Source organism: Electrophorus electricus, chromosome 24, assembly GCF_013358815.1.
Source record: "Electrophorus electricus isolate fEleEle1 chromosome 24, fEleEle1.pri, whole genome shotgun sequence".
Taxonomy (NCBI): domain Eukaryota; kingdom Metazoa; phylum Chordata; class Actinopteri; order Gymnotiformes; family Gymnotidae; genus Electrophorus; species Electrophorus electricus.
This window is the reverse complement of record NC_049558.1, coordinates 10,827,423-10,853,280: the sequence shown is the minus strand read 5'-3', so window position 1 is coordinate 10,853,280 and position 25,858 is coordinate 10,827,423. Positions and strand designations below refer to the sequence as shown.

The window sequence follows — 25,858 nt, the reverse complement described above, 5'->3', positions numbered from 1 at the left end:
TTCTTGTACATAAAAGAAAAAAAAGATCCATTTCTTGTTCCTTTCATTTCCAATTGAGTACATGAATAAAGGTTACTTTACATGGCAGCTGAGTAAGCTCATGAACTGGCACTTCAGTTATCAGACTGAGAAAACGCGTAAAAGGGCAGACCTACTCACAAACACCAGACCCTCAGCAAGTAAAACTCACCTAAAACCATATTATACAGGTTTTAAGACCCATTTTAGACAAAGGTACTCAACCACACACGTTCTACAGCCATTGCATGGACATATTAGTGTTTTCCAGTTACTTAAAGTTGGAACACAACACATTTTCTAAATTTTCAGTTAACCCACACGTTCATTAACTGCTTATTAATCAGTTATGAATGTTATACAAATGCTAATGTAGGTAATACAATCTGTGAATGTTGCTGAAGTGCAATGCTTTTCATTTATCTTGCCTGTAACTTAGCTTAGTTTCTTGACCTAAACCAAACCCTGACATGTAAAAATGTTGGGGGTTTTTTATTTCTGAAAAGATAGATCAATCTGTATGCATGCGTCTCCCTGAAACTAACTGACTCCTGGAAAAATCAGTCAGTAATTATGTCAGCAACATACTGGCTCTCACACCACTCATGTCTAGATACACCTTTTTTTCCCTTTTTTAACCTTCAATGCAGAAAAGGAAAAATAACTCAGGAAATATTTTGTTTCTTCTTTAATCAAATAATCTCTAGTAGACATGTTCCTTCATTTGATATTAGTAACACTACAGGTTGCACTGCATCTGTAGAGATGTTTATAAAACATATAAACACAAATGTACATCAGTATTTACAACTCTTGAGAACATCATTTGTCTTTGTGGTGTATAGTACATCTAAAATAATTTTTCAAGAGCAATCTAGTGTTTCTCCCCCCCAAAGAAAATGCTCACATTTGAAGGTCTCTGCAACACACAAAAAAAGGCTTTACCATGAAAACATAAAAACAAATTATACGTAAACCTTGCACAGCAGCACAACTGCACTAAATCTTTAGTCTGATATGAAAAAGCTTGTTCAAAAGGTTTTTTTTTTCTTAAAAAATTAACCATTACAGGAACTACAGTATTAAATGTACTGCAAATATTTCATTAATGAATTTATTGAAAAACGTGATCTTGCTTGCACATATTCATTTGAAACTTGTCACTCTGTGTTCTTTCTCCCTTTCATCCATTTCATTTCTGTGCCTGCCGTTTTTTCCGTTCCATGGTCTAGCCATCTAATTTGACCAGAATCTTGGCTCCTTGATCATTCTGTGACTTCTGAACTATTCCTGTTGTTTCCACTTGGCATGGAGTCATGGCCACATGCACTAATCCTTCTGCAATCAATGCATATTTGGATTGGTATCTCTGGTCCTTTCTCCATCTGATACACCAACACTTTCCCTGTTATCTCTTTTATCACCACAATCTCTAAGTTTTTGCCTCCTTGCAGCTTTACTTCTTCCCTCTCTCCTCCTCACCCTCCTTCGCCATGGCTTTCCAGGTTTTCCAGGACTACTGTCCTGACTACTTCCTCCCCCTCTTTCTCCAGACTCTTCTCCCTGTCTCTCCAGAATGAGACTCTGAGAGGTTTCTCTTTGCTGATGGGTGGAATCATCATCAAAGCAGCCAGGCTTCACTCTTGTATTACAAAGTTCATTTATTTGTCCTCTGGTAGGGGGCCCCTGTGGCCAGTTATGGTCTTTGTAAGGATGAGGCCTCTGCATCCTAGGGTGGTTCAATCTAATTGGACCACCAGGGGGCGTTGGGAGCAAGGGGCCTGACAGCCGCAACGGGCGAATATTTGGTTCTTTTGTCGGGCCATCAGATCGGAACCCTGGCTGTACTATGTTTTGAAGCTCACTTGCTTTAGGTCTTTGTATCTGTGTGGAGGTTGGGGCCATCTTGCCTGAAAATTGGGGTGAATATGGCTCATCCTGAAGCAACTGTCTATTATGCGGGGCAGGCATTCTCTGAGCATTAAATTGAGGAGATGGAGCCCTGTGACCCCTAAAAGGTGGGTTAAACCGAGGACCTTTCATCTGAGCATCCCTTTCACAGCCTCTGCCACTTTCAAAGATATTAGGCCTTGAAAAACGTGGCCCACCCATTTCCCTGTGTATTCCTCGTTCTCCAACCTCATTAAAACAGTGTGGTCCCCTCAGTTCAGATTCCATTTCTGGAAATGTAGGACATTCCAGCTGGTCCTGAGGAGGGCTGACATGTCTAGGGTTCCTTGGGTGGGCTTGATTCCACCTTCGCACATGAGGAGGGGTCCGGTCCCTGTGACGCCTGGGTCCTTGAGGATTTGGGAAACCTTCACTGGCAAAATTCTGGGGATGACGTCGTGATTCATCAGGATACCGAGGTGGAGCACGCTTTCTTGGTATATAAGTACATTCCTGTAAAAAGTTGCTGTTATCAGTTTCAGCCTCTTCAAATGGAAGCCCACAGTCTCTTGAACTGTTAAAATTTGATAGCTGAGACTCACTTCTGTCAAAAAGCTTAACATCCAACTCTTGTGGTGTATCATGTCCTTCGGGGCTATAAAATTCTGGTAGATGAGAGTCATAGTGTTCAACAAATTCATGAAGTGTAGTGAAGTCCCTTGGGACATTAAAATGTGATAATTGAGATTCTCTGTTTTCAAAATGTCGGTAAGATGACTCCTGAAATTGAAAAGGTCCTCTTGGCACAGAGGAATGTGACTGCAAACTGATAGCTTCATGCCTTGACTGGTGTGGACCACGGAGTTTATTCATAACATGCCGAGGGTGACACTGCCTTGGAGATGGCCCAAAGTTTTCAAACATTCCAGAACCAGGCGATGAGCCCCTGGGTCCAAAGTTTTGAGAAGCCTCACATGCTTCAGGTCCTGGGAATTGGCCCTTAGGTCCAGAGTATTGAGGTAAAGCTTCCTCAAACATTCCAGAGTTTGGGCTCAAGCCTCTTGGTCCAAAAGTTTGAGGCCCAGGGCCCTCGGACATTCCAGGTCCTGAGGATGGACCTCTTGGTCCAACATTTGGAGAAGGACCAGCCTCATCAAATATCCTTTGTCTGGGATATGGACCCCTTGGACCAACGTTTTGAACAGGTTCACAGCTTTCAAACCTTTCGGGGTGAGGAATTCTGGGTCCCTTGAGTTGCATGGGTGTAGGGCCTCTTGGCGCGATGATAGAATGAGGCCCTCTAGGTCCTCTCCACTGATCATTAGTTGCTCTTGGTCTAAACTGGTTTCTAGAATGTAAGTCACTGGGAATATCATATTCTCTCTGTGATACATCTTGCTCCACTGAGTGAGCCCCTTCTGATAGATATGGCCGATGATGAAACTTGCCAGTTTCATCCTTTAAAAAACTACCTCTCTGCTTTTGGGGTGGCATCTGGGGTGGATTGTTTTGGAAATTAAGCTGAGGCTCTTTCTCTTCCAAAGGAAAATTGCGTGAATATTTCTCCAAACTACAATGCAACATGTCAGGCTCAGACAATGGGAATTCCCTTTCATCCTCATATGGCTGCCTCTTAGGATGGCACTGGTCATCCTCATCCACTGTAAAATCTCTTCTCGGCATTTGTGGTGGCTTTTGTGGATGGCTTCGCTGTGTGGATTGGCTGCCTTCATCTTGCACAAAATCAGGCCTTTGCGATGATGGCAGATCCCTGTTAAAGCCTGGGTCAGCCTCACTATCTGAAACACGACCCCTGTGCATTCTAGGAAGTCCAGATATTGACTGGTTTCTGGAATAACGTGTGTTAGACTCTGGGAAACCTTCCCTCTGCATTTGGACTGTCTTTGTACTAGGAGGTAGGTGGCTTGTATGATCAGACTTGTACCATGATGATTGGCCTATTTGTGCCTGTTGTGAGCAAAGTACCTGCTCATCTGTGTGATGACTGAAATCATTATGTAGAACATTACCTCTCTGGCTACAATGCTGATCTTGAATACTATGAATCTGGTTCTCCTTACATTCCTGCAACACGGGGTGTTCTGTGATGGACTGTGGCCGATTTCTGTGATGGAACCGATGTGATGTATCCACTATAAAATCATCCCTACACAATAGACTGACCTCAGAGGTTTTCTCATTGTCACGATGTAATTTTTCATGACAGAATGGCTCGGTATCAGGCTGTGACAGCTTACCTCTCTGCTTTGAATTTGGGCCTGATGGTAGTTGTTCTCTTTGCTGAAACTGATCACCAGGCACATCAGAAAAAGGCCGCGCGCTATCACAGGACTGTTCCGTTTCAGATTTTGTAGAGTTATTATTCTGCTTTTCTGTTGCTTCTTCTTCCCGATCCTTAGAAAGGTCATTGTGTGATTGACCACCCTGAATTTGAGGTGCCCTAGATGTTGACAGACTCGTACTTTGTGCCTGTTCAGTGTCATTCTGTGCCAGCTCAGTGCTCTGCCCTGATGGTGACCGGGGTCTTTGATGGGACTGGTCACTCTCAAGCTGAGCAGATTTCCCACTGCGAGTTGAGTGTGATCTTGTTGAGTGCCTGTCTCTCCTATGCCTGTGTCTTGATGAGGGGCCTCCGTGGTGACGCCGATCTCTCTGCCTTGACACTCTGTCTTTTCTGTGGCTGTGACTACGCCTGGTAGAACACTCAGGAGAATGTCTGCGTCTCCTTCGGTATGCGTCTGCTTCATCTTTAGAGGCATGGCTTGCCCTTTCTTTATGGTGTAACCTTCGATCATGTCTCGATCTCTTTTTTGTTGAGCTGCGAATATCCAACGTGGATGTACGACTTTGTCGTGTTTTACCTGAAACCTTTGAAGGCGATTCAGAGATATGACTCTTCTCATTAACACATGGTGAATAGGTACCTTCTTGCAATTTGGATGCATTCAAATGCATACTGGCTTTTGGGTCAGAACACAACCCTGTTTTATCATTACTGGTGGAGCTTTTGTCAGCTGCATTCATTTTAGTAACTAATGACATATCTGAATCTTGCTTTAAAATGGGTATTGAGTCCAAGGCCAAAACTTGTTCAGTGGGGGACATATTTTGTACTACAGAAGTGTTTGAAGGTGCCAAAAAGGTTGTTAGGGTCAATGCTTGCTTTCTCCTAAAACTCTCCCAATTTTCAGTCTTTTCTTTGTCATTATGAATGGTTGCCAAATTGTCACTAACAGCATCCTGTCTTAAGTTCCTGATCTGTCTTGGATCTCTATTAGGATTAACTGCTGGAACAGCCAGAGTTTTCTCTGTTGCTTCCTCAGGTTCCCTGCCAAACCATGGTGGTGGTGACATAAGAGCATCAGAGACAGAAAAATGAGCCATAGAAACACCAACTGCTGCCCTCTGTAAGCGCAACGCCTCCTCCTGCTCCTCTAGCTGACGCTTCTGTTCCTCTATCTGCCTGTTCAACTCCTCCAGCATTTTTTGCTGCTCGGACAAGGACACCGTGGAAGCCATTCCATGTCCAGACATGGAGGACTTGTTATCTGAAAGGAAAGTGTGCATCTCCTCAAAGACTGTCTCGTCCTCTGGATCATAAGCTATGTCGTCCTTCTTTGCAGTGGTGTCTGCTGACGGTTCAATCTCAGACGATTTCATAGCATTAAATGAGTTCAAAGCATCAGTTTTACTTGTCAAATTGTATTCTTCTTCTGGGTCATACGGTCGGTCATCTTCAATAACAGCAGCAGTTAAAGTGTTTAAAGGCTTGGACATTTCAGCTGGGATTGAGGGCTGACATTCTGATATGCTGTAGATGGAAACATACTCTTCTTCCTCCGGGTCGTAAGGTCTATCGTTATCATACAAGTCCACCTTTCTCTATGACTGTACCTCTTTGGAGTCTGCTGGTACTGCTGGACAATCGGGTCAATAGTGGGAGGGACTGCTAAAGAACTTTGCTCACAGGCATTCACTTTGACATCAGACCCTTGTTTCTTCTTACCAAACAGTGTATTAAGAATTGTCTGAAGAGGTGTGGTGCTGGAAGACGTGCAAGCGTCTGAAGGTGCTGAAGAAGAGGGGGCCTTGGTCATGGCTGCACTGTTGGTGGCTGGAAGGTTGACCACAGAAAGAATATTTGAAAGTGCAGTTGGGGCTGGTCTGGACAGAGGGTTTGAAGGGCACGAGGATGAAGCTGGTGGAGACCCAGGAGGAGTACTGCTGATTGGCACATATGGATCATAAGGTTCACTCTCATCTTGTTTAATGTCAAGAACTGCAGGTTTAATGAGTGGGGTCACCACTTGAGTGTCCAATTGGATTCTCTGTCTTTTCTCATCGATTTCTGGTGGTAGTGTCCCGAGACGCTTTAGTTTCTGACAAATGGCCAGCCCAATTAGAAGATTGGGACGATTCTGTTCAAGTCCTAATGGAAGATGCGGGGGAAAAGAGATTGAAAATAGTGAGATCTGAAGGGAAACAACTAACCATATTTATCACAAAACAATAGGTAAATACTTTTCATAATTACCTGGACCCTCCAGTGGCAGCAGTACAGAGGGGATGGACTCTTTTGCACACAGAGGAATGAGATAAAGGTCTTTGATATTGTTGCAAATATTCGAAACTACTCCAAATCGCTTGCGACTGTTGAAATAAGAGAACAGAGACACATATGCAACCTCTTCTTCATCAGTTGCTGGATGAAAGCGAATCAAAGACAGCTCCTGGAGAAAAGAGCACAAATTAATGAATAAGTTTTCTACTAGAAAGCAGTACAAACTGATTATAATAAATTATGAGTGATCAGGAGTGCGTTGATGGGTTTACCTTTGTTACAGATGTCTTTACTCTCTCAATGTATTCCCAAACTGTTTGTGGTAAGATTCGACCACCAACATGGATGGTATCTGGCAAATCCTAAATAAAAAGGAACAAAAAAAAAAAAAACGTTATATGGTATCTAGGTCTACAGTGGTTAATGTTTTGTAAGCAAGCCTATCGAGTGTCTGCTAAATCTCAGTTTACCTGTCAAACTGATATATAACCCAATTATAAAAGAAAAAATATTCTTCCTCAGCATATTTTTAATTGACCTGCACTCTCCAGGGCCTAAACCTAAATCCACAAACTAAAACATAACTAGGGAGCATCAGTGATGGTTTCAATGATATGACCAATTTTCCAATTAAACAGCATAATAAAAATGTCATACAATAAAGGAATCGATTGCATAATAACATTGACTATTCAAGTCTAGCCATATAATTTAATTAATATGTGATTATGCACCCTAAGTTAGTAGAAATGTAACACATTGGCATTTGCTTGAAGCTGCTATAATCAGTTTTGTTTTTGGTGACTTACTAACACCAAACGTGAAATCCATTCCTTTCCTTCAATCCACTGACCTCAATAATGACCTTTCTCCAAAGCCCCACCCACCAAAAGGCTGTACATCTAGGCCTTAGACTGCCCTGATATGTACTATGTGCACACACAAAACAACTGTCAGGAAGGTAAGGCCGGCCTCCATGTAAAAAAAAAAAAAGTTTCCTGATTGGTTAATGCAGCTGGGCCATGTTGAAATGGCAAGCTGCTGATTACAGCTGATTAGGACCGTCACCAAGACCTTATTCTCGCCTCAGACAAACTACTGTGATAGTTACCTTCCATGCAAACCACATCAATTTAAAAAACCCATACACGTATACATTAAAATAAGCAAAACGGTTTTTGGACGTTTACACACACACACACACACATAAATAAATAAATAAATAAATGCACTATGGCTCAGTGGACTAGAAAAATGTGCTCTAACCTTCTTTAGAAGTTCAGCAGATCCTGAGATTAAGTACCCCTTTGTAACAAACTTGGTCACATTTTGCATGTTGAGAAAGCCCTTCCATAATATATACTGGCTGGAAAGAAATTGGCATGTCTCAGTGTCCGCTGGGGTATGAGAGCTGACCAGGCCACAAACAAAAACAAAAACAGCAAAAACAAGAACAGTAATGAGCACGTGGTTTGTTATTCACTGTTATGACGAGGCAAAAATTTAAAAGCTGTGCGTGAAGGTAATGACAGAGTTATACACAACATGCAGGCACCTTGTGACTGAGGTAGACGTGTGGTAAAACTTCGCAACTCCTGATGAGGGTTTCATCAGAATGGATTTGGGCATCGGTGGTGGAGGGGCAAGAGGCAGGGTCTCAGCTGCCCTCGTCTCCTTCACAGTCTCCTTCTCAGTAGGCATTGGGGGCAGGTTCTGGGCTGCGAGAATCTGAGCGGGGGCAGGAGTCAGGGCATCAAATGGAGGAGGTGCAGATCGGGGGGCTGTGCGTGGATCCCTTCTTGTGATGGACACAATGGAAACAGCTGGGATCACAAGTGGAGAATAGTCTGTAGATGCAGTGTCTGCTCCGGGTTCTTCTGCCACAGGTGAGGCAGGAGACTCCATGATGAAGGACTCCTCTCCTGGGGACGTCACCGCGCCGGGTTTACTGAGCGTGCGCACCACACATGGTGTCTGCTCATCGTTTTCGTCTTTTGTCTCCTCCTTCTTGAACTTTTTAGGTTCAGGGTCCTCGTCAGCAGAAATCTGACCTGTGATGTTACAGTTAACCGAGACTCATATGCAAGACACATACTGGAATTGCGTGAACTACACAAATTAAGTGAAAATCCTACAGAGCATGACACTGGAGTAAAAAACAGAACACGTGCACGCGGGAGGTTTGTGTGGGGTTTACAGAATATTGCAGTTTGACACGTCACAGAATTTTCAGCCAAATAGCTAAAATGGCCTTTTAAAAAAAAAACTCAATTATCAAAATAAAATGTCCACATGATGCTTTTTGCATGTTTTAAGAGCTGTGATGATAAGTTAGTGTTCATATCCTCTTACCAGTGCATATTCTGCATTTGAGGTCAAACAGATGGGCTCTGTGCTCTGATGTCGTGTCTTGAAGTACGCTGCTAATGATATCTGGCACAGCGGTATTGACTTTCCTGGTTTGACCATGCCTGACTTGAGACAGACACACTTTCTCTTCCTGAAGGAAAAAAACCCCATAAAAATCAGATGTGAGCCTTTATGCAGCTGGTCACCACTATCCTAGTATGCTAACCAAATACAATATTCGCAGCTAATAGGAAGCAGACATTTTCATATCCAGATCTCCACAAATTCAATGAAACATGCGATGACCTACTCCTGAAGGGGTAATGCTCTCCGTTTCAACTGCCCTGTCCTCACACCCAAGAAACAATTCTTCTACATTTTCACCAGCAGGGGGCGATCCTTCCTTCAGCGGCAGAGGTCTGTCAGAAATTTCCTGTCAAGGACAAAGATAATATGAACTCTGCAACCAAAAGACACTCTTCAGATCTTCCTAATCCCAGTTCAGGCACCCAGTTCCCTGCACACCTTTGTTTTGTTTTTATGCGTTATCTTAGACTCATCAACTGTTCATAATCAGGTGTGTTGGATTGAGGTGCTCAGGACTGGTTCTGTAGCTGTCAGAACAGTTGATGGTATACCTGAAGGGACTGAAGCTCCTGATGACTCATTCGGGTTAGTTTAAATGGAGTGATCTGACCTTTCATAACTCGGAAAAAAAGACCCTGAAATACATATTTTAATGCAATATTGTGAGTGAGCACCATTTTACAGGGAAAGATTACTAATTTCACATATGGTAAAGAACAGTTCAGAATTACAGTTAAATTTTCACTGCCAAATTCAGGCTCCTTTGATGCCACAAGAGTAGAGATTTGTACTAAACCTTTATACTCGAACTGGTTTATACACCTCTTTTATCCTTGCAGATTTTTCAGTGGCAGTCACAACCAGGAAATATATTTTGAAATAGAATTCTGATTCCAAAGGTCTGACACGGTTAACGATCTTAATATTATTCAAAGAACTGCTATGATTAGTACTGAATTAAGTATTGATTAGTGAACGCACCTTGTTTTTGGGGTCTTTCAGGCTCAACAGGAGAGATCTATACTTATTCTTGTACTTGTTGTCCGTAGTGTAGTACAAGTTGAACATCTCTCGCTCAATGTTTACTGCCAATCTTTCAGCATCGTTCTCAACCAGATCCAAATCATCACTCTCGTTCGCCCTGGTAATGAAGAAAAGGGTCGTAGTGAATACAGCGGACAAATGGACACCTCGAAAACTGCACTTAGCATTCATCTGTAATTACTGTACTGAGCAACGCATTATCTGATAACAAATGCCATCGGCATTAGCGTGGTAAGAACACTAGTTCTTCGTCCTGGTTCATTTGTGTTTTCTACGGATTAACCAGATTCAACCTTGCTGAGGGAAACTGTGCTGAAAGCATGGCCCAAAACCACAGATTAACCATAGTTTATAACCTGCAAAGTCATGTGCACACACTTGCTCATCTGACCTTTTCAACAGGGTGTCGGTGAGAGAGCGCCTGATGTTTTGCCTCATCTGCATGTTGGGATGAACCTGAAGAGGTCTGGAAGGAGGGACAGGGGCAGGGGTGACAGGCAGGACTCGGAGCTCCGGGGCAGGGCCAGGCTCTTCCGGTGCGGTGGGGACTGGCTTGGACTGGTCTGGCTTCTTGAGGACAGCGACGATGTTCTTGCTGACCTGTGGTGCCTCGATGAGTTGCCGGAGGCTGGCCAAGCGCGGAGACCCAGGCATGGTTTTCTTAGCCCGGCTGGGGAGAGGATTGGACCCCGGTTTCCTAGGAGGCGGCGCCGTGATGACCGTTTTTCTCAGCGTTTTTTTGTGTGGCAGAATCCTCTGATGGCACTGATAGATCGGGAGGCTGGCTCTCACAAGAAACCTGCTGCATATCTGCTTTGCTCTCTGCATCTTCCTCTTTTACGGGTGCTAAAACAGAACAGAGTGCTAGATAAACACTGTGGCTCACACGAACAACCAGCTGGACTAGACACTAGCTGGGAATCTGTTAAAGGTTTTTGTGTGATTTACTCTATTCCTTATGACCACTGTACTTGGGAGCAGCATCACAAACACACCAGTGCAAAGGCCCACATTCTGCAGAGGCAGATTAAACAAGGCCTATAAAGTAACATACATGGAGGATCAGTGTCAGACTAACACCAGTTAAATCTCAGAAACAGCTCTCTACTAAACAGTCACCTACTGTTCTCCAACCGCCTCCTTTCTCAGTGTCATTTCATATGACTCATGACTTTCAGTGTATTTAGTGATTTGAAGACTAATAAATTTCATTTTACCTGTGGACCTCCCCAGAAAGACAATTGAAGACATGTTCGTATAAATCTCATGTTTTGCTCTCTATTAACATCACAGTCACGCCTGTTTTTTGTGTAAGTATCAATGTGTGGGAGCGTGTGCTGGGCTTGAAATCTAAAGGAAGGTTTTTATTTTGATCCTGTAGTGTACTGGGCAGTGCAGGTAGAGTGTGTCGTTAGTAACAGCATGGTGAAGGGTTTGAGCACATGCGCGACCACACTGATAAATATGCAAGTCACTCAGAATAATAGAGTCTGCCAACTGCAGTACCTGGATAAGTGCCACTCCGTGTATTTGGATACCCAAAAGTGGATATGATTAACATTTTTTTTAATAATAGACAAACAATATGTATTTGAAAATCATCAAAGACTCCGTTTGACACCCAAAGAGCTGCGGGCATCACCTGGATGCAGCCGGTCATTTTTCTGGATTGTGTCACGTGTGGCAGGCTGGTGCAACCCCTCAAGTGTGGTCAGGGCACACTCACACCTGGTCAGGCTGGTCTGAGTCACACAAATGGTTGATCAACTGCTGGTGTGCACCAAACTAAGGCACGGAGCTCCACACCGAAGGTCTGATTCGGTCTAGTCAACTCTGCTGTGAGCTTGAAGAGCGAAAGTGATATTCACCACAGGCAGGAAGTAACTGCAAAGCCCGCATGCTTCTTTAAGCAGACAGAGAGCAGGTCTGATGAAAATACAGCACACGCACAGCGCTGACAAGATGAAGAGAAGATCTGGTCTCTCTCACCAGTCTCTTAAGTGGAAGAGTACCACAAAAGATAAAAACCACAAGCTCAAACATGCAAGCCAAAACATGATACTACCACAATTATTGTTATAGACTGTCATCCAGTCTGGCCAGTTTCAGTCTGATATTTGATCTTTTAGTGTATCTGGGCATCACAAGTTCCTCCCCAGAAGCAATCCAATTCCCAGAGCTGGAAACAAACCTTCTTGGCACAGTTGTTCAAAGGTACCCTCTCTCACCCAAACCACTGGAGTGCTAAAATAAATCTGAATGTAAGGGGAAGCGCATGTGAATACAGAAACACAATCCAGCGGAGATCACAGCCAGCCCACAACACACACACACTCACTACAAACACTTCTGCAGTGTCCTGCTAAGATGAACGCCTCTGTAAGGTTGCGTTCCTGATCGTGTCTCTTAAACAATCAGGCTAATGCTGAAATCCCAGTATGCAGACTTCTTGCGTACTGAAGGGGTCTCTTGTTAAGCGATAGTACTGAGATTTGTAGAATTATGATCATATGAGATATGAACTAAACTAATATACTCAAATGAAAATAACATTTTGTCTAATTACTAATAATATGCCATGTTAAAATATAAAATACTTTTATACAAACTGTTTAAAATCTCAAATTAAAATCTCTCAGAAGTACGTCAGATACAAAATTTTTGTAACCATGAGCAAAGAAGGACCAGTGTGTATTTTCTCTGCATTAAGTGGCTGCTTGTGTTTGTTAATCAGTTTTACCTTTAGATTTTATGAACTTGATTATGGTGTGTAATTAAACTACCACATCCTGTGTTAAAAAGACAGTTATGAGCACAAATACCATTTTGCACATATGCACATTTAAAACTACAATAAGGAATGAACTAATATTTGTTTGATTCCACTGGATAAACCAAGTAGGGCTTACGTAACATGTAGCACAGAAAGTGTCTGTTATTTGCTCAGATGAGTGTAAAAACTGTCAAATGGATGCTCTTAAATAAAAACACTCAGCACTACCTGCCTACTTGAAGTTCATCACTGCCAAAAGAGAGGGTTTCTACTGTTGCGCAAAAGGCCCGAGGACGTTGCTTGTAAATGGAGCAAATGTAGGCTTTGTTTTTCCCTCTCTTCACAATGTGGCCTGTTTCTGAAACACCCCTGCAACCACAATACTGCACCAGACACGATAGAGGTTCAGCTTGTACACCACCATCTGACCCCAGTGATGCTGCCTGCAGTAAACCAGGCCACGAACAAAGGCGCTTTCATACCAAAACAGAAATGCCTCGTTTTCAAAGCTTTGTACACTCCTATGGCAAACATCCAGCAACTAATGAATGAGGCCTAATGTACTCAACATCGTGCAATATATATTTACATGTAGCAGAAAAATTGCAAATATTTATTTTAAATCTATGGCTAAATATGTTTGACAGTATACTACAGGTGTTTAATCAACTGTGTACAGCTGAACTAGCAATGTTGTCTAAAATTTGCTGTATTTAAAGAAACACAATTAGTAAATAAATCAACCTACAGTCCTCCAATATTGGTTAAATTACAACAGGACAGGACAATCATAAAGAAATTGCTAATAACTATTGGGGGAACTTGCTTAAAGCACCAGACAGGTCAAGAAAAAGTTAAGTGGTTTGCCAGAGTTCATCCCTATCAGAGGGTGAAATTCCAATGAATGCCACTGGAAGGCAGTAGCATTCCATGTTTAAAAGCAATGTTGTCTAAACTCAGGCCTGAGTACATTGACAATCTTAACTAACCCCACCCAAACAATACCAAATATATACCATTATATAAATACCATTATATCAAACACTGACGAATTAAAATGGTGTCAGTAATAGCAGTAACTGCAAAAATCAAAAACAAAAATTACTGTAGTCATTCCCCTACAACTCACACACAAATGCACATTGCTCCATCACACACACACACACCACCTTTGGTTGAAGAGGGTTAGCCTAGTCATATTGACACAGATGAAAATGAAGTCTGCTCAGCTACAGCATGCTTATGGAACTTCAGATTTCAGGCCTTAAAAATTGAATTTTGTGCACTGATCTGCTGTGTGTGTGTGTTCACGCGCATCTGGCATGTTTGCGCTGGTGTGTGCACCTGTGGGATATTTGCATGAATGAAACCCCTCCTTGTTGACGTTCTTAAAGTGCAGCCTTGGTGCGTTTTCTTCCCAGGGTGTCTCCTTTAGGGCTTCCTCCTGTTCCCCCTGAGAAGGCCAGGTCTCCATTGTGGCCACTCTGGGATCTGCTTCCTGGACAGGTGCGCCTTCAGGTAACGGAGGCAGACAGCACGTTTGTCCCCAAGGCGCTCAGGTCCACGGCCCACGTTGTGCCCGCTGACACCGAGTTCCGTCAGTGCCGGGGCAGAACACTTACATCCAGGATAAACGGTTTTAAAAATTTATTTCCTGTTGTCTGAAAGTTTTGTTTTGTGGCTCTTAGGAGGTGGATAGGGGTGTCGAGTGTTTATCTATTGCACATTTTCAAATGTGTTACATGCAGAAGGCACAGTGCATATGCAGCGTGTGGCGATTTCTCATTTGTAAGGACTATTAAACAAGCCCCCGTGGAAGGCTGGAGAAAGCTGCACTTCTGGTCCAGAATGTTCTGCACATTCTTTACTTTCTTCATTAACATTTGCATATAGGACGGGTTAAACTTCAGAACTACTCAACCGTGTTTATCATTGATATGTACTTTGTTTTCTTCAAACAAGCACAGAAGTGTATTGCGTATGTTTTCAGTATAAGCAAAAGTGCCATTTTAAGTTTTTAAAATTGAACAGTTTGTGTAAGCAGCCCATTCCTATTTTGAAGAGCACACACCCAGTGTAAAAAATGAACAATAGTATTGATGTGAACGTGATATGTTCATAATATCGATTCACCTCACTACCTTTAAAGTGGATCTGACAGACTCGTCATTTGCATGATTTGTATGCACGGCTTCCATGCTGTGAAAATAAAGGTAGAATGTAAACAGCCGTGCAGGTGTGGCCTAACAGACAAAGTGATGGCAGCAACACACAGTGCTGTGCAAACACTCAAGTTTCCACATCTTTTTAAAACGTTTGATGTTGCAACAAGAAGGCCACGTGGCCATATTTACATCATGGGAATATTCATGCAGCACCGAGTCTCTTTCCAAGCAAAATCGGAAGATTCTAAAACCCGAGATATGCTATGCTGCAAGGATAGGCCTCTGTCACCAAAATGACCGAGTGTCGTGAGGAACAGTCATGACCGAGGGCATGTAAGGCTGGAGTGTCCTTTTATCAAACCCCCCCCCCGACACAAGGACCATTAAGCAAATGCAACAGGAAATGGAAAACACCGGTGCCCTTCTGACAACACTCCTGACTCTACGAGGTTAGATTACATCATCGTGTTATGAAATATGTGAGTTTTTTTAATAGGTTGCTTCCTGTTTGAATGCTCTGATAAAGAAGTCACGCTTTATATGTCCTGCAGCGTTTATGCCTCTCCACAGCACACAGGGGCTGTTAAGAGCCTCAGCCTTTAAAGACACTGAGACCACAACCCAAAACAGGACAGTCAAAAAGGAAACCGTGTATGGTGGGGTTTGATGTTATCCAGCATGGCTGGACTGGATCGGGAAAATGTTTCTCCTCACCGGCTTGGGGTCACGGCAAACAAATATAAAAAGTAAACAAATAAATTAATAAATAGAACCGCTCGGTAGAAGCGGACAAGTGTGGGAATTTTGACAGAAGAAAAATATAAGTACTTTGTCTTTTAAATAGTGGCTTGTGAAGAGCGCACTATAACCTTGGACCTAAACTAGCATGGTTAAAAGAATAAAAAATAAATAAAAAGTGCTGCTCTTCGGTTGTGTTAAACAGCAAAACCAACACACGACTGACTGACAGGACCGACACGCCTGCAGGTGCTGGATGTCCACAGTGGCCTGAGGGGAGGCGTCTGGGCCTGACGGTAAACGTACGTGCGTACATTTGGGGCCGCGTGTATTGCTGCTATTGTCACCTGGTGTCTTGCCAGCCTTTTGGCTCCCCCTGGTGGCTCAGTTTTGTGTAGCGCTGCAGTGAATAGCAAAAACGATTTCTTATGCGCAAGTTCTCATTGCAACGAAAGTGAAGGAAGGCGAGGGTGAAGAAGGAGCAGAAAACGCAACATATGACACACCCTCGCGTCCACCTTTACAATGAGGGAAAAACTTGAGATATTTCACGGAGCTGGGATCCATATCTTGAGGTTTAGTGCAATTGGAACAAAAATCTGAAAAACACCCTGATGTTGAGGAATGTTATTTTTCGATGATTGTGAAGCACTCCCAGACCAGGGTGCATCTTATGCATTTGCTGTACTGGCTTTAAATCATAGCAATAGCCGTCAATCCCACAGGCAGGCCGTTGGGAGCCCAGTTCATGCTCCCATCACGTGTCACTTTTTTTCCCCCACTACATCACACCTCCATCGTCACTACTGGCAGCACTGTGCTTTTTAAAACTTTGTCTGTTCATATCTAGAGCTATAGAAACTTCAGCAAATTAAAACACAGGGGCAGGAGTGTTTCTGAGGGTTAGACAGAGCACAAGCTTACCTACGTCGGTCATTTACCACCTGAATAGACACATGCCTCACAGCTCAGGGCTGCTGGAAGGAAGAAGGCAACCCTTTTATTTTAGGCGCTTGGCGGATTATTGATACAGCACAGAGCACTTGCCCAGTCGGGGATTGAACAGCAGTCTCCCACGGGAGATGCAGCAGTTACCCGCTACACTACACCAGCCACTTTTGGTCTTTGTAATCAGTGCGTGCGTATATCGACGATGTGCAATGGAACTCCTGCCAGACGCATCACTTGCTAAAAACAGCTCATACTTCATGGTGTATTTTTGGTAAGAGCCAGACACACGCTAATCTCCGTGGCGGGGAGGAGAGCCGACGCAGAGGCCAGAAAAGCACCCGCACCTGCACATCTTCCGCGACGCTGACGGCACCCTTCGCTGCAGGCCAGCTGGCTCCATTCCAGAGCAGCGCCAGCACCGCCTTTCACAGTTAATGCCAGAAAGCTGCCTAAAGCTTTGCAAACATTCTTGGCATAAACGAGGGTCAGAAACCAGCCAGCGCAGACTGTGGCTGCTGGCACGCTCAGCGGTGCACGTGATGGCAGCATTGCCTGTTGCATCAAACGCTGAAGGTTTTTCAGACCTCTGAGGTTCAGTAAACAACAACAAAATCAAATCTGCTATTATAGCAGTGCAGTTCTGTCATCAAAACACTGGTCATATACAGCCCAGCGAAGCTGACAGTAAGAAAATCACAGACTGGGCCTCAAATGGTTTAAACGTGATCTCAGTGTAAAACTAGGAGCTGCATGAACAGCAGCGAGCCCAGTAATAGCATGTACTCTGTGCGTGTGTCTGCATTCTTGGTTCAGTATGTGGAAGCATGAGATGCTTTGGTCCTCCGTGCTGCTCTTGGCGGTAAACGTTGAGGACATAATGGCTCTGCAGTTGTCATCCACGAGTCTCAGTTTCACTCCCAGCACTCTGATGGGTTTAAGTGAACCTGACACACCCTGTGCAGCTACGACCTATTCATCAAGGCCTGGGAGTCTGAGGCTCTAAAGCAAAAAATAGTGTGTGTATGTGTATATAATATATATAAAAAAAGCAAATCACATTACACAACTGTGACTGTGTCTCTGTGTTTAACATATTGTCTTTTCAACTATGTGAGTGGAAGTTATTGTTTACCAGAATTTTTTTTTTTACTTCCTGTGATGCCAATGTTTGCATTTTACCCCATCACATAAAAGAATGATCTTAAATACCCACCTGGGAACATCTAATATTTAGATATTTGTATACTTACCTGTTTGGGGGTGATTTTTTTTAATGAAGACTTTGTTTTTGAGTTTTGCTTCTGTTATTTTGTGTTGCTTGGTTTTGTCTAAGTGCTTGAATATTGCCCAAATACTGAGCAAACTCACGTCACCCAAGTGCGCTGGGATTGGTGGGCAGAGTGTCGGTTTGAAGTGTTGGGGAACAGTGGGGCAAAGATGTGCCGAGTCTACGCATACTGTGACCCCTGAGTGATACATACTGGATTGGTAAAATACTGATGAAGTGATTGCCGAAGACGGCTCCGCCCCCGTTGCCTGGCGACCGGGGTCACTGGACAAGGGAGATGTGATGGGCTCCGCCTTCTCCACAGTCCCTGCAGACTCCTCGCTCCGATCATCACCACCACCACCACCAGCATCATCTTCCTGAGCTGGTTTCACCACTGGTTTCCTCCTGAAGAGTTTTTCGAGAAAGGACTTCTGGATCTGCAATTGTACACCATATCAGGAGTGAAGAGCTGATCACTTAAGACCACACAACTCTGAACAAACAAGGAACAAATTCTTGAACAGCAGAGACATCGTGCCTGGGGCATACAGCGTGACAGCAGAATTCACCGTTTAACCAAACTCGGCTTCTGAACTGGAATGGCATCATCTTGAGGCATGACGGCCATTACAAATCTCCAATCCTGGACGTTTGATGACATGGATATTACACTGCTATCTGACACATGCAAACTGATTCACCCTCAGCCCCATTGGCTAACAGTCATTAGGGTCTTCGCTTCAGTGGGTGGCTCTGGGCAGCCATGGCCTCCAGAAAGTAGTGTTTGGAAAATCTTTTTTTTTTTTAAGTGTTTCTGGTCATTTTCCTTTCTATTTTCACTCTTTGGAAGTACAAACAGCTGTGACCGAATGTCCACAGGCTCCACCTCTCTGCTCAGGCTGAACTGAGTAACGAAACACGTTATCGCAGTAAATATTTCTGGTTGAACATCATTCATATACTCTCCTTGTGTGAGGGTTGTACTGGGGTTACATGTACAGTTCTGTATATTTGGTTAGTGTAGCTTTATGCAGTATTTAGTAGAGTTACATGTACAGGTCTGTGTATTTGGCTAGTGTAGTGTTTGTGCAGTATTTACTGGGGCTCCATGCACAGGTCTGTGTATTTGGCTAGTGTAGTGTTTGTGCAGTATTTGTAACCAGTATCTAGGCTCTGGCTTGCACCTGTGTACTGACAAAGCAAGCTACGCACCTGGTCTTGGCCATTAAGTTGCAAAAAAAATAAAATTTGTCCTGAGAGGTGACTAAACACCTGAATAAAATAAAGTCGATCTGCTACGCCCATGCCAACTTAATAAAACTAATCCCAACTACTAAGACCACACTGATTTATTAAAACTTATCCCATCCACTAATGAGACTAATCCGATCTGCTAAGACCATCCTGAAGCATATGTGGCACCTGTCGTGTATTTTGTAGGGCAGTAAGATGTCAGCGGCTGAAGGGAATCAGCGGGGCTTGTTTACCTTGGGAAGAGGTTTGGGGGCAGCGGGTTTAGTGGCCTGGACCTCGGGCTGCGCTCTGGGCTCAGAGAGGGACTGCATCGTCATGGCCGCGTGTCGAATGATGCACTGGTGGCCGCAGTAGACGGACTCCGGCAAGGCGTGGTTAGCGCAGCCTGGACCGATGCACTTTGGGATAGCGGCACTCTTGCCAATCAGACCCTCCTCCTGCGGAGGTGGCCTGCGCTTCTCGTCCTCCGACATGGCCGCTACGATCTCCACCTGAGACAGACTTTAAACCTCAGCTCATTCACCCACAAAGCAAGTCGGGGTAATCAAATCCGTGCCCCCAGGACGAATCCGCTCCTGGATTTCAGATTTACTGGTAGTTAACTGAGAAGTGAATGTTAGCCATTACACCCCTGGTTCCCAAAGCCAGGTACAAGGGCTGGGATTTGAATACCTCTGAAATATACTGGCAACAACAACAAAACTAGTCTTTTTAAAAAGTTTACATTGACTTTACCAAAATACTGAACAATGATGCACTGATCAAACCAAAATCAGACTAGTATCAGTGTGTAGTCAGCTAGTGATAAGTCCTGTCCTGTTCTAATCCTTATTGGTTGCTCTCTCTTTCAGCTGCTGTTATAATCTCAGTCCGCTAAGCCATTTACTGTAAGATATAGACAACATAGCATCATCTCAAGCAAATGAACGTAATCAGCGGTATGACGAGCACCACAAACGTGAGAATGTTCTAAAACACGTACATTACAGAATCTATAAGGCATTTCACACTCCCAACAGACTGCATTCACATGACGGCGCCGTTCTGTTACAACATTACAGCGCAAGGCAAATACTTTTAAAGTGCCTTAAGATACTACTTCTACATCTAGACATGTAGTTATTCAATGAAATTATTAAAAGTTGTTAATTTTTTTTAAACATTTTAAAAGTGGCTGACCAGCATAGCAAGGAAATATGAAATATGGCTCTCGATACCATGTTACCACCTCAAAGCTGTACTTATTTTACCTAAACACATCACGTGACACATTAACACACCCAAGAAAGGTTAAAGAAACAAAACCATCATGCCCTTTTAAACATACTGATATGAAGAGACCGACTCCAAATGTAAACACACAGCATCTCAGACTTCAGACACAAACGGAGACAAAACAGTGCAGACGGCTCCAAACAAAATCCAAGCAAAGCCGATTTACCGATTGGAAAATCTTGATTTTCCTCTTAGTGCTGTGATGGCTGGTTTTCCTGATCTTGCCCTTGATGCCCTCGTCCTGGCAGAGTCGGTCCCCAGCGGCCAATCCTGGGGGTAGGCTTTCTGACGAGGGGCTTGCAGCCACACTGGGAAACGCAGGCTGCTTCATGGCATCTGCCGGACTTTGACAGGGAGAACAGGAGGGGCAGATGTAGTCCTCTCCATTCTCCTCCAGAAGACGACCGCGAGCCGACGTGATTCCGACACAGTCGCCATGGAACCACTCCTGGCAACGGTCACAACAGATCATAAACCTGGAAAGGAAAAAAAAAATGTTGTGTTAATATTCAAAAGTGCAAAAGTAACATTCTTGTGAGAGACAGAACTCTATACACAGCAAACAGTACAAATGAACAAAAGAAACTGGGGGGGGACTGAAAACACATGACAGACAAAAGAAGCAACGCAGTCAGGAGAACATCACATAAAAGCCAAATCCATTTCAGCGAATCAAGTGAAGGCAGTTTTGTCTCTGCTGGCCCCGCCCCTATGTTTCACTTACCTGTTATTATGCCTCTGTCGACAAATACAGTAAAGAGCATTTGGGTCTTCCTCTCCGTTATCATCATCTAAAACCTCTTTTGTTTCCTTCTCCTGCTTCTCCTCCTGTGCAACCTGGTTCTCACTCCTACTGCCTCCAACGGTGCCCTGGCCGCTCCTCAGCGCGGCTCCTTGAGCGTGGTGCGAGGGCACGGCAGCCATCTGGTCCTTCCGGGGTGTCTGCTCCTCAGACACAAGGTTCTCCTCCGACCGGAGCTGGTGGTTTTGCTCAGGCTTCTCCTCTGTGTCCTCTTTCACAGAGTTTACAGTGTCCGCACGGGCTGCAGCTCCACCGTCAACCTCCTCCAGCCCACGTTGTTTCCTTGCCCGCTCCTGAAGCTCTCGGAGGGTGAGCTCATCGCTGTCCTCAGCCTGGTCAGACACGGGGGCCTCTGCGTCGGAAGTGGCCAGCTGGGGAAGAGTATCGTCCCCACCCTGTGGCTTGACCTCTGCCTCGATGCAGTCAGCAGCTCCGAGCGCTGAGGGGACACCTGCACCCACTGGGTTTGGAGAGAGTGCCTGAGCTAAGTCCACCAGGCCTGCTTTCCTGCCCCCTCGCACTCGTTTAGGGGCTGGGGTAGTCGAGGTGTCGCAGACTTGTTTACCCCGACCTCGCCCACGTCCTTTCCCCCTGCCCGACCGCGTGCTCCGGCGGGAAGTCACGGAGCTAGCATCCAAGCTTCCGATTTCCTCCATGAATTCACGCCTGGCGATTGTGCTTCTCCGGAAGCCCCAGGTCTTGGATGCCCCTTGGGTGGAGGCGTCTGTCACCAGCATTTGTTGCTGGTCTACATTTTCTTCCATCGTGCGAATAACAGACACTGTGTGGAGAAAACGGACGACTGAAGTTGAAGTGTGATGCTTGTTTTCATTTTGCCATCTCATCGTTCTACTTTGTTAAATAAAATCACTGGAAAATTAAACTTAGGGAGCTGCAACTTTCTGCAACGATGCAACCTCAAGGAAGTAAAACTGTGATTTATCAGGTTAAACGAGTGTATTACATTTGTAACAACGATCTATTTTAACTACCCTTCACTGATATAAAATCTGTTTATGCTGGAATTCATAACCACAACTTTCAAAGTTTTATCCTCTCATTTGCTTCTACTGTACAGCAGCTTTTTTTAATCTTCAGATCATAGATGGGAAATTGCATAATGCACGTTCATCTAAAAAAAGGACTACAAATGGCTTTTTAAAAAAAGCCTCCATCACCATCCCCTTGATGCCATCAGTAAAATGCACCTTAACTACTCACAATGCTGAAAAAACAAACACTAGGAATAAGTGTGTTTTATGTAGAGGAATAACTATAGTACATCTCAAGCATTCCTGCAGTCACTCATCTGAGTCACAGTATTTCCATTCAGAAGTCTAGGGAAATGAATGGGAAATGCCACTGCCCACATTAGTTTCCAGAAACACAGGACAAAAGAAAACATTTAAAGTAGAAAATATATATAGTTTCTAAAAGATTTAAAAACAGTTTCTTTCCATGGACCACCAGAACTCCAAACTCTATAAATATTGAGTTTTAGGAGCAGTTAAACACTTGATATACAGGATAGAAGGACTTATCTGCAGAGCTTTTTAAAATTAACTCTGAAATAGTTTACCAAAGCATCTTTTATTTTAATTATTTTATATTATACTTTAGTGCAATATTCAATTCCTTTAAATTTTTTTTATTTTTTTATATTTTAATGCAATATTCTTCAAAGTGTAAGTCTTTATCTGTCCTAATTTGCTTCTTGTTTTGGTTTGCACTGATCAGGAGTATATGATTTAACTACTAGTAATCGCAGTGCACTGTAGTTTTATATATATATATATATATATATATATATATATATATATATATATATATATATATATATATATTTATATTTGTTTAATGTATACGTATGCATTTAACTTCATTACTAGTTATTCCGTGGAACCGTCTTCAGATACAGAAGTACATCACCCATTTAAACAGCAAAAGCATGAACATGTTTGTGAAGGCTCCTACCACACAGAACACCTTCATCTGAGAGGGGACTCCATCATAATAGTGTCATAATAGATATTGCGCATAGCACCATACCTCACCATTATGAAACCAGGGCTCAAGGAGAACCAGAGAAGTCGAGAACTGCTGCAACAGCACCTTGTCTTAATGAACCAATTTTGAAATGTGGATTTAAGTTCAAAACGCAAATGATGCTAAGTTGGACAGCAGACATTTGTGTAAATCTGTATAGCATAACAGATACAAGAAGGACCAAATACAGGTCGTTTCATTAAGAGATGACAATTTTAACTACACAACTTACCGCTGGTAAAGTACGCTTTTTTTTTTTCTTTTTTTTAAAAGGAGTGTATATTTTTCAAACCTACATTAAAACTGCGGCTGCCAGTCTGTTCAAGAACACAGCACTTGCACAAAACAGACATCTTATGTAACCGCAGTTTAATGAAAAACCGAGATGAACATAGGCAGCTTGCTTGCTAGCTAATAGGTGACAATGACATTAACGTGAATTGGAATGGTTCTCACATGAGAAAATAATTAAAAATCACATGAAAAATGGAACAGGACTTGCAGTCACAGGCTATGAAATGATAGTTGGGTTAGCTAACTAGGGTAGGTTAGCTAGGTTCACTGCCCTTGTTTGCTTACTGGGTTCATGAACATAAGATAACGCAAGCGTTCATTTCTAAACACGAAGAGCAGTTTCGCATAAAGTTGCTCTTCTGTATATGACCAAAAACACTCGTTTCAAATGGAGACCATACAAGCTGATCATTTGCTTCGTGGAAAATGTTTGTTCTGAAACGGTGTACAAATGTGACACCACATTTCCAGTCAGCTATCCTTACCTAATAAATTAGCTGACGTGTCTAGGTAAGGTAACGTATCCTAACGTGTCTAGGCAAGGTAACGTATCCTAACGTGTCTAGGCAAGGTAACGTATCCTAACGTGTCTAGGCAAGATAACGTATCCTAACGTGTCTAGGCAAGGTAACGTATCCTAACGTGTCTAGGCAAGGTAACGTATCCTAACGTGTCTAGGCAAGGTAACGTATCCTAACGTGTCTAGGCAAGGTAACGTATCCTAACGTGTCTAGGCAAGGTAACGTATCCTAACGTGTCTAGGCAAGGTAACGTATCCTAACGTGTCTAGGTAAGGTAACGTATCCTAACGTGTCTAGGTAAGGTAACGTATCCTAACGTGTCTAGGCAAGGTAACGTATCCTAACGTGTCTAGGTAAGGTAACGTATCCTAACGTGTCTAGGTAAGGTAACGTATCCTAACGTGTCTAGGTAAGGTAACGTATCCTAACGTGTCTAGGTAAGGTAACGTATCCTAACGTGTCTAGGTAAGGTAACGTATCCTAACGTGTCTAGGTAAGGTAACGTATCCTAACGTGTCTAGGTAAGGTAACGTATCCTAAGGTGTCTAAGTAAGGTAACGTATCCTAAGGTGTCTAGGTAAGGTAACGTATCCTAAAGTGTCTAAGTAAGGTAACGTATCCTAGCCAGGTTAACAACCCCTCTGGCTAGCTAGGCCTAGGTTAGCTAACGCTAGCTACGTGAAGAAAAGGCGGAGGCACGAACATGCTAAAATTCGACCGTGCAGCTAACAAGATAGCTACGTAAATTGTACTTTGATTGTTAAGAAATCTAGCCAGCCACAGTTTAGTTTCTATGAGCCTCTTTTGGCGTGGCTAAGATAAGCAAAGCTAAGCTAAGATAGCCTTCCTAGTGGTTTACTAAGACAGCGAGCTCACGGTCGTGTAAACAACGTAGCTCGCGTTACTGTTGAATGGACTGCGCTCGCCTTTTTAATAAGCTAAGGCATTTTACAAGGAGAAATTACACAAACCACACCTTATTCCCCACTAAACTCACGTAAGTTAATAACGACGCTGCGCTCCGCCGCCCGCAGCCAAACAGACCCCAGGACCTTCCATTTTGTCCGCGACGAAGTGGGCGCGAGCGCGCGTTTACGCGCTCGCGCCGGGCTCACGAGGGAGACACGCGAGCGGCGTCACGTAATGGCGACGCCGCTGGGAGGAGAACGTGGAAAACCACGTGGTTGGGTTAGTCAGGGAGACTGCGCGGCTCCTCTAGGGAATATTTATTTAAAACCACTCTTCAGAATTCAGTACTAAATTAATTCAGGTTCATTGAACAGCCTTTGAACAAGTGTGCATACCATTATAAGTGGAGTATAGTATACTCCAAAAGCCTACAGAAGGAAAGTATATGATACAGTATATTATTGCCTATAGTATTTGCTATAATAAGTTAATTAAGACCACTTAATTTCTACTCTTAAACGTAGCATAAATACCGACCCATGTACCTGGTAAGGCAGCAATTCTTTCGCGGTAGTGCAGCAGCTTTTTCGTAGTTCTGTAAACACCATAATGTGCGTTAAGCTGCAATATTTCGATGCTCCAGAAGATGGCAGCACAGACATTGACTGGCGAGTCCGTGAACGTGCGGAGAGGGAGCTGGAGCACATGTAAACCCAATATGTGGGTCATGAGTCTGACGTCGTTCGCCATAGCTAATGTAAGCTAATGTTGGAGTGTGCTTTGAGAACATACTGAGATTGAGACCCGGCGTCCTACTGTGTGTGCGTGCGTTAACAGCTGCAGCTACATATACGTTTTCACCTCGAGAGATGGACCCGAAATTTAGAAAT

The 25,858-nt window shown here is 43.6% G+C and overlaps 1 protein-coding gene across 1 annotated transcript; it reads right to left on the bottom strand.

Moving 5' to 3' along the window:
• Window positions 1–703: 703 nt before the first annotated feature.
• Window positions 704–25,161, bottom strand: si:ch73-181d5.4 (death-inducer obliterator 1). The gene is given in 17 exon segments (XM_027025279.2): window positions 704–5,820; window positions 5,823–6,358; window positions 6,464–6,659; window positions 6,763–6,852; window positions 7,757–7,901; window positions 8,046–8,541; window positions 8,843–8,990; window positions 9,150–9,272; window positions 9,478–9,561; window positions 9,908–10,067; window positions 10,362–10,696; window positions 10,698–10,816; window positions 18,079–18,304; window positions 19,355–19,612; window positions 20,563–20,872; window positions 21,121–21,979; window positions 25,057–25,161. Coding segments are annotated over 16 exon segments (8,526 nt in total). The 5' UTR covers window positions 21,963–21,979; window positions 25,057–25,161; the 3' UTR covers window positions 704–1,362.
• Window positions 25,162–25,858: the final 697 nt, after the last annotated feature.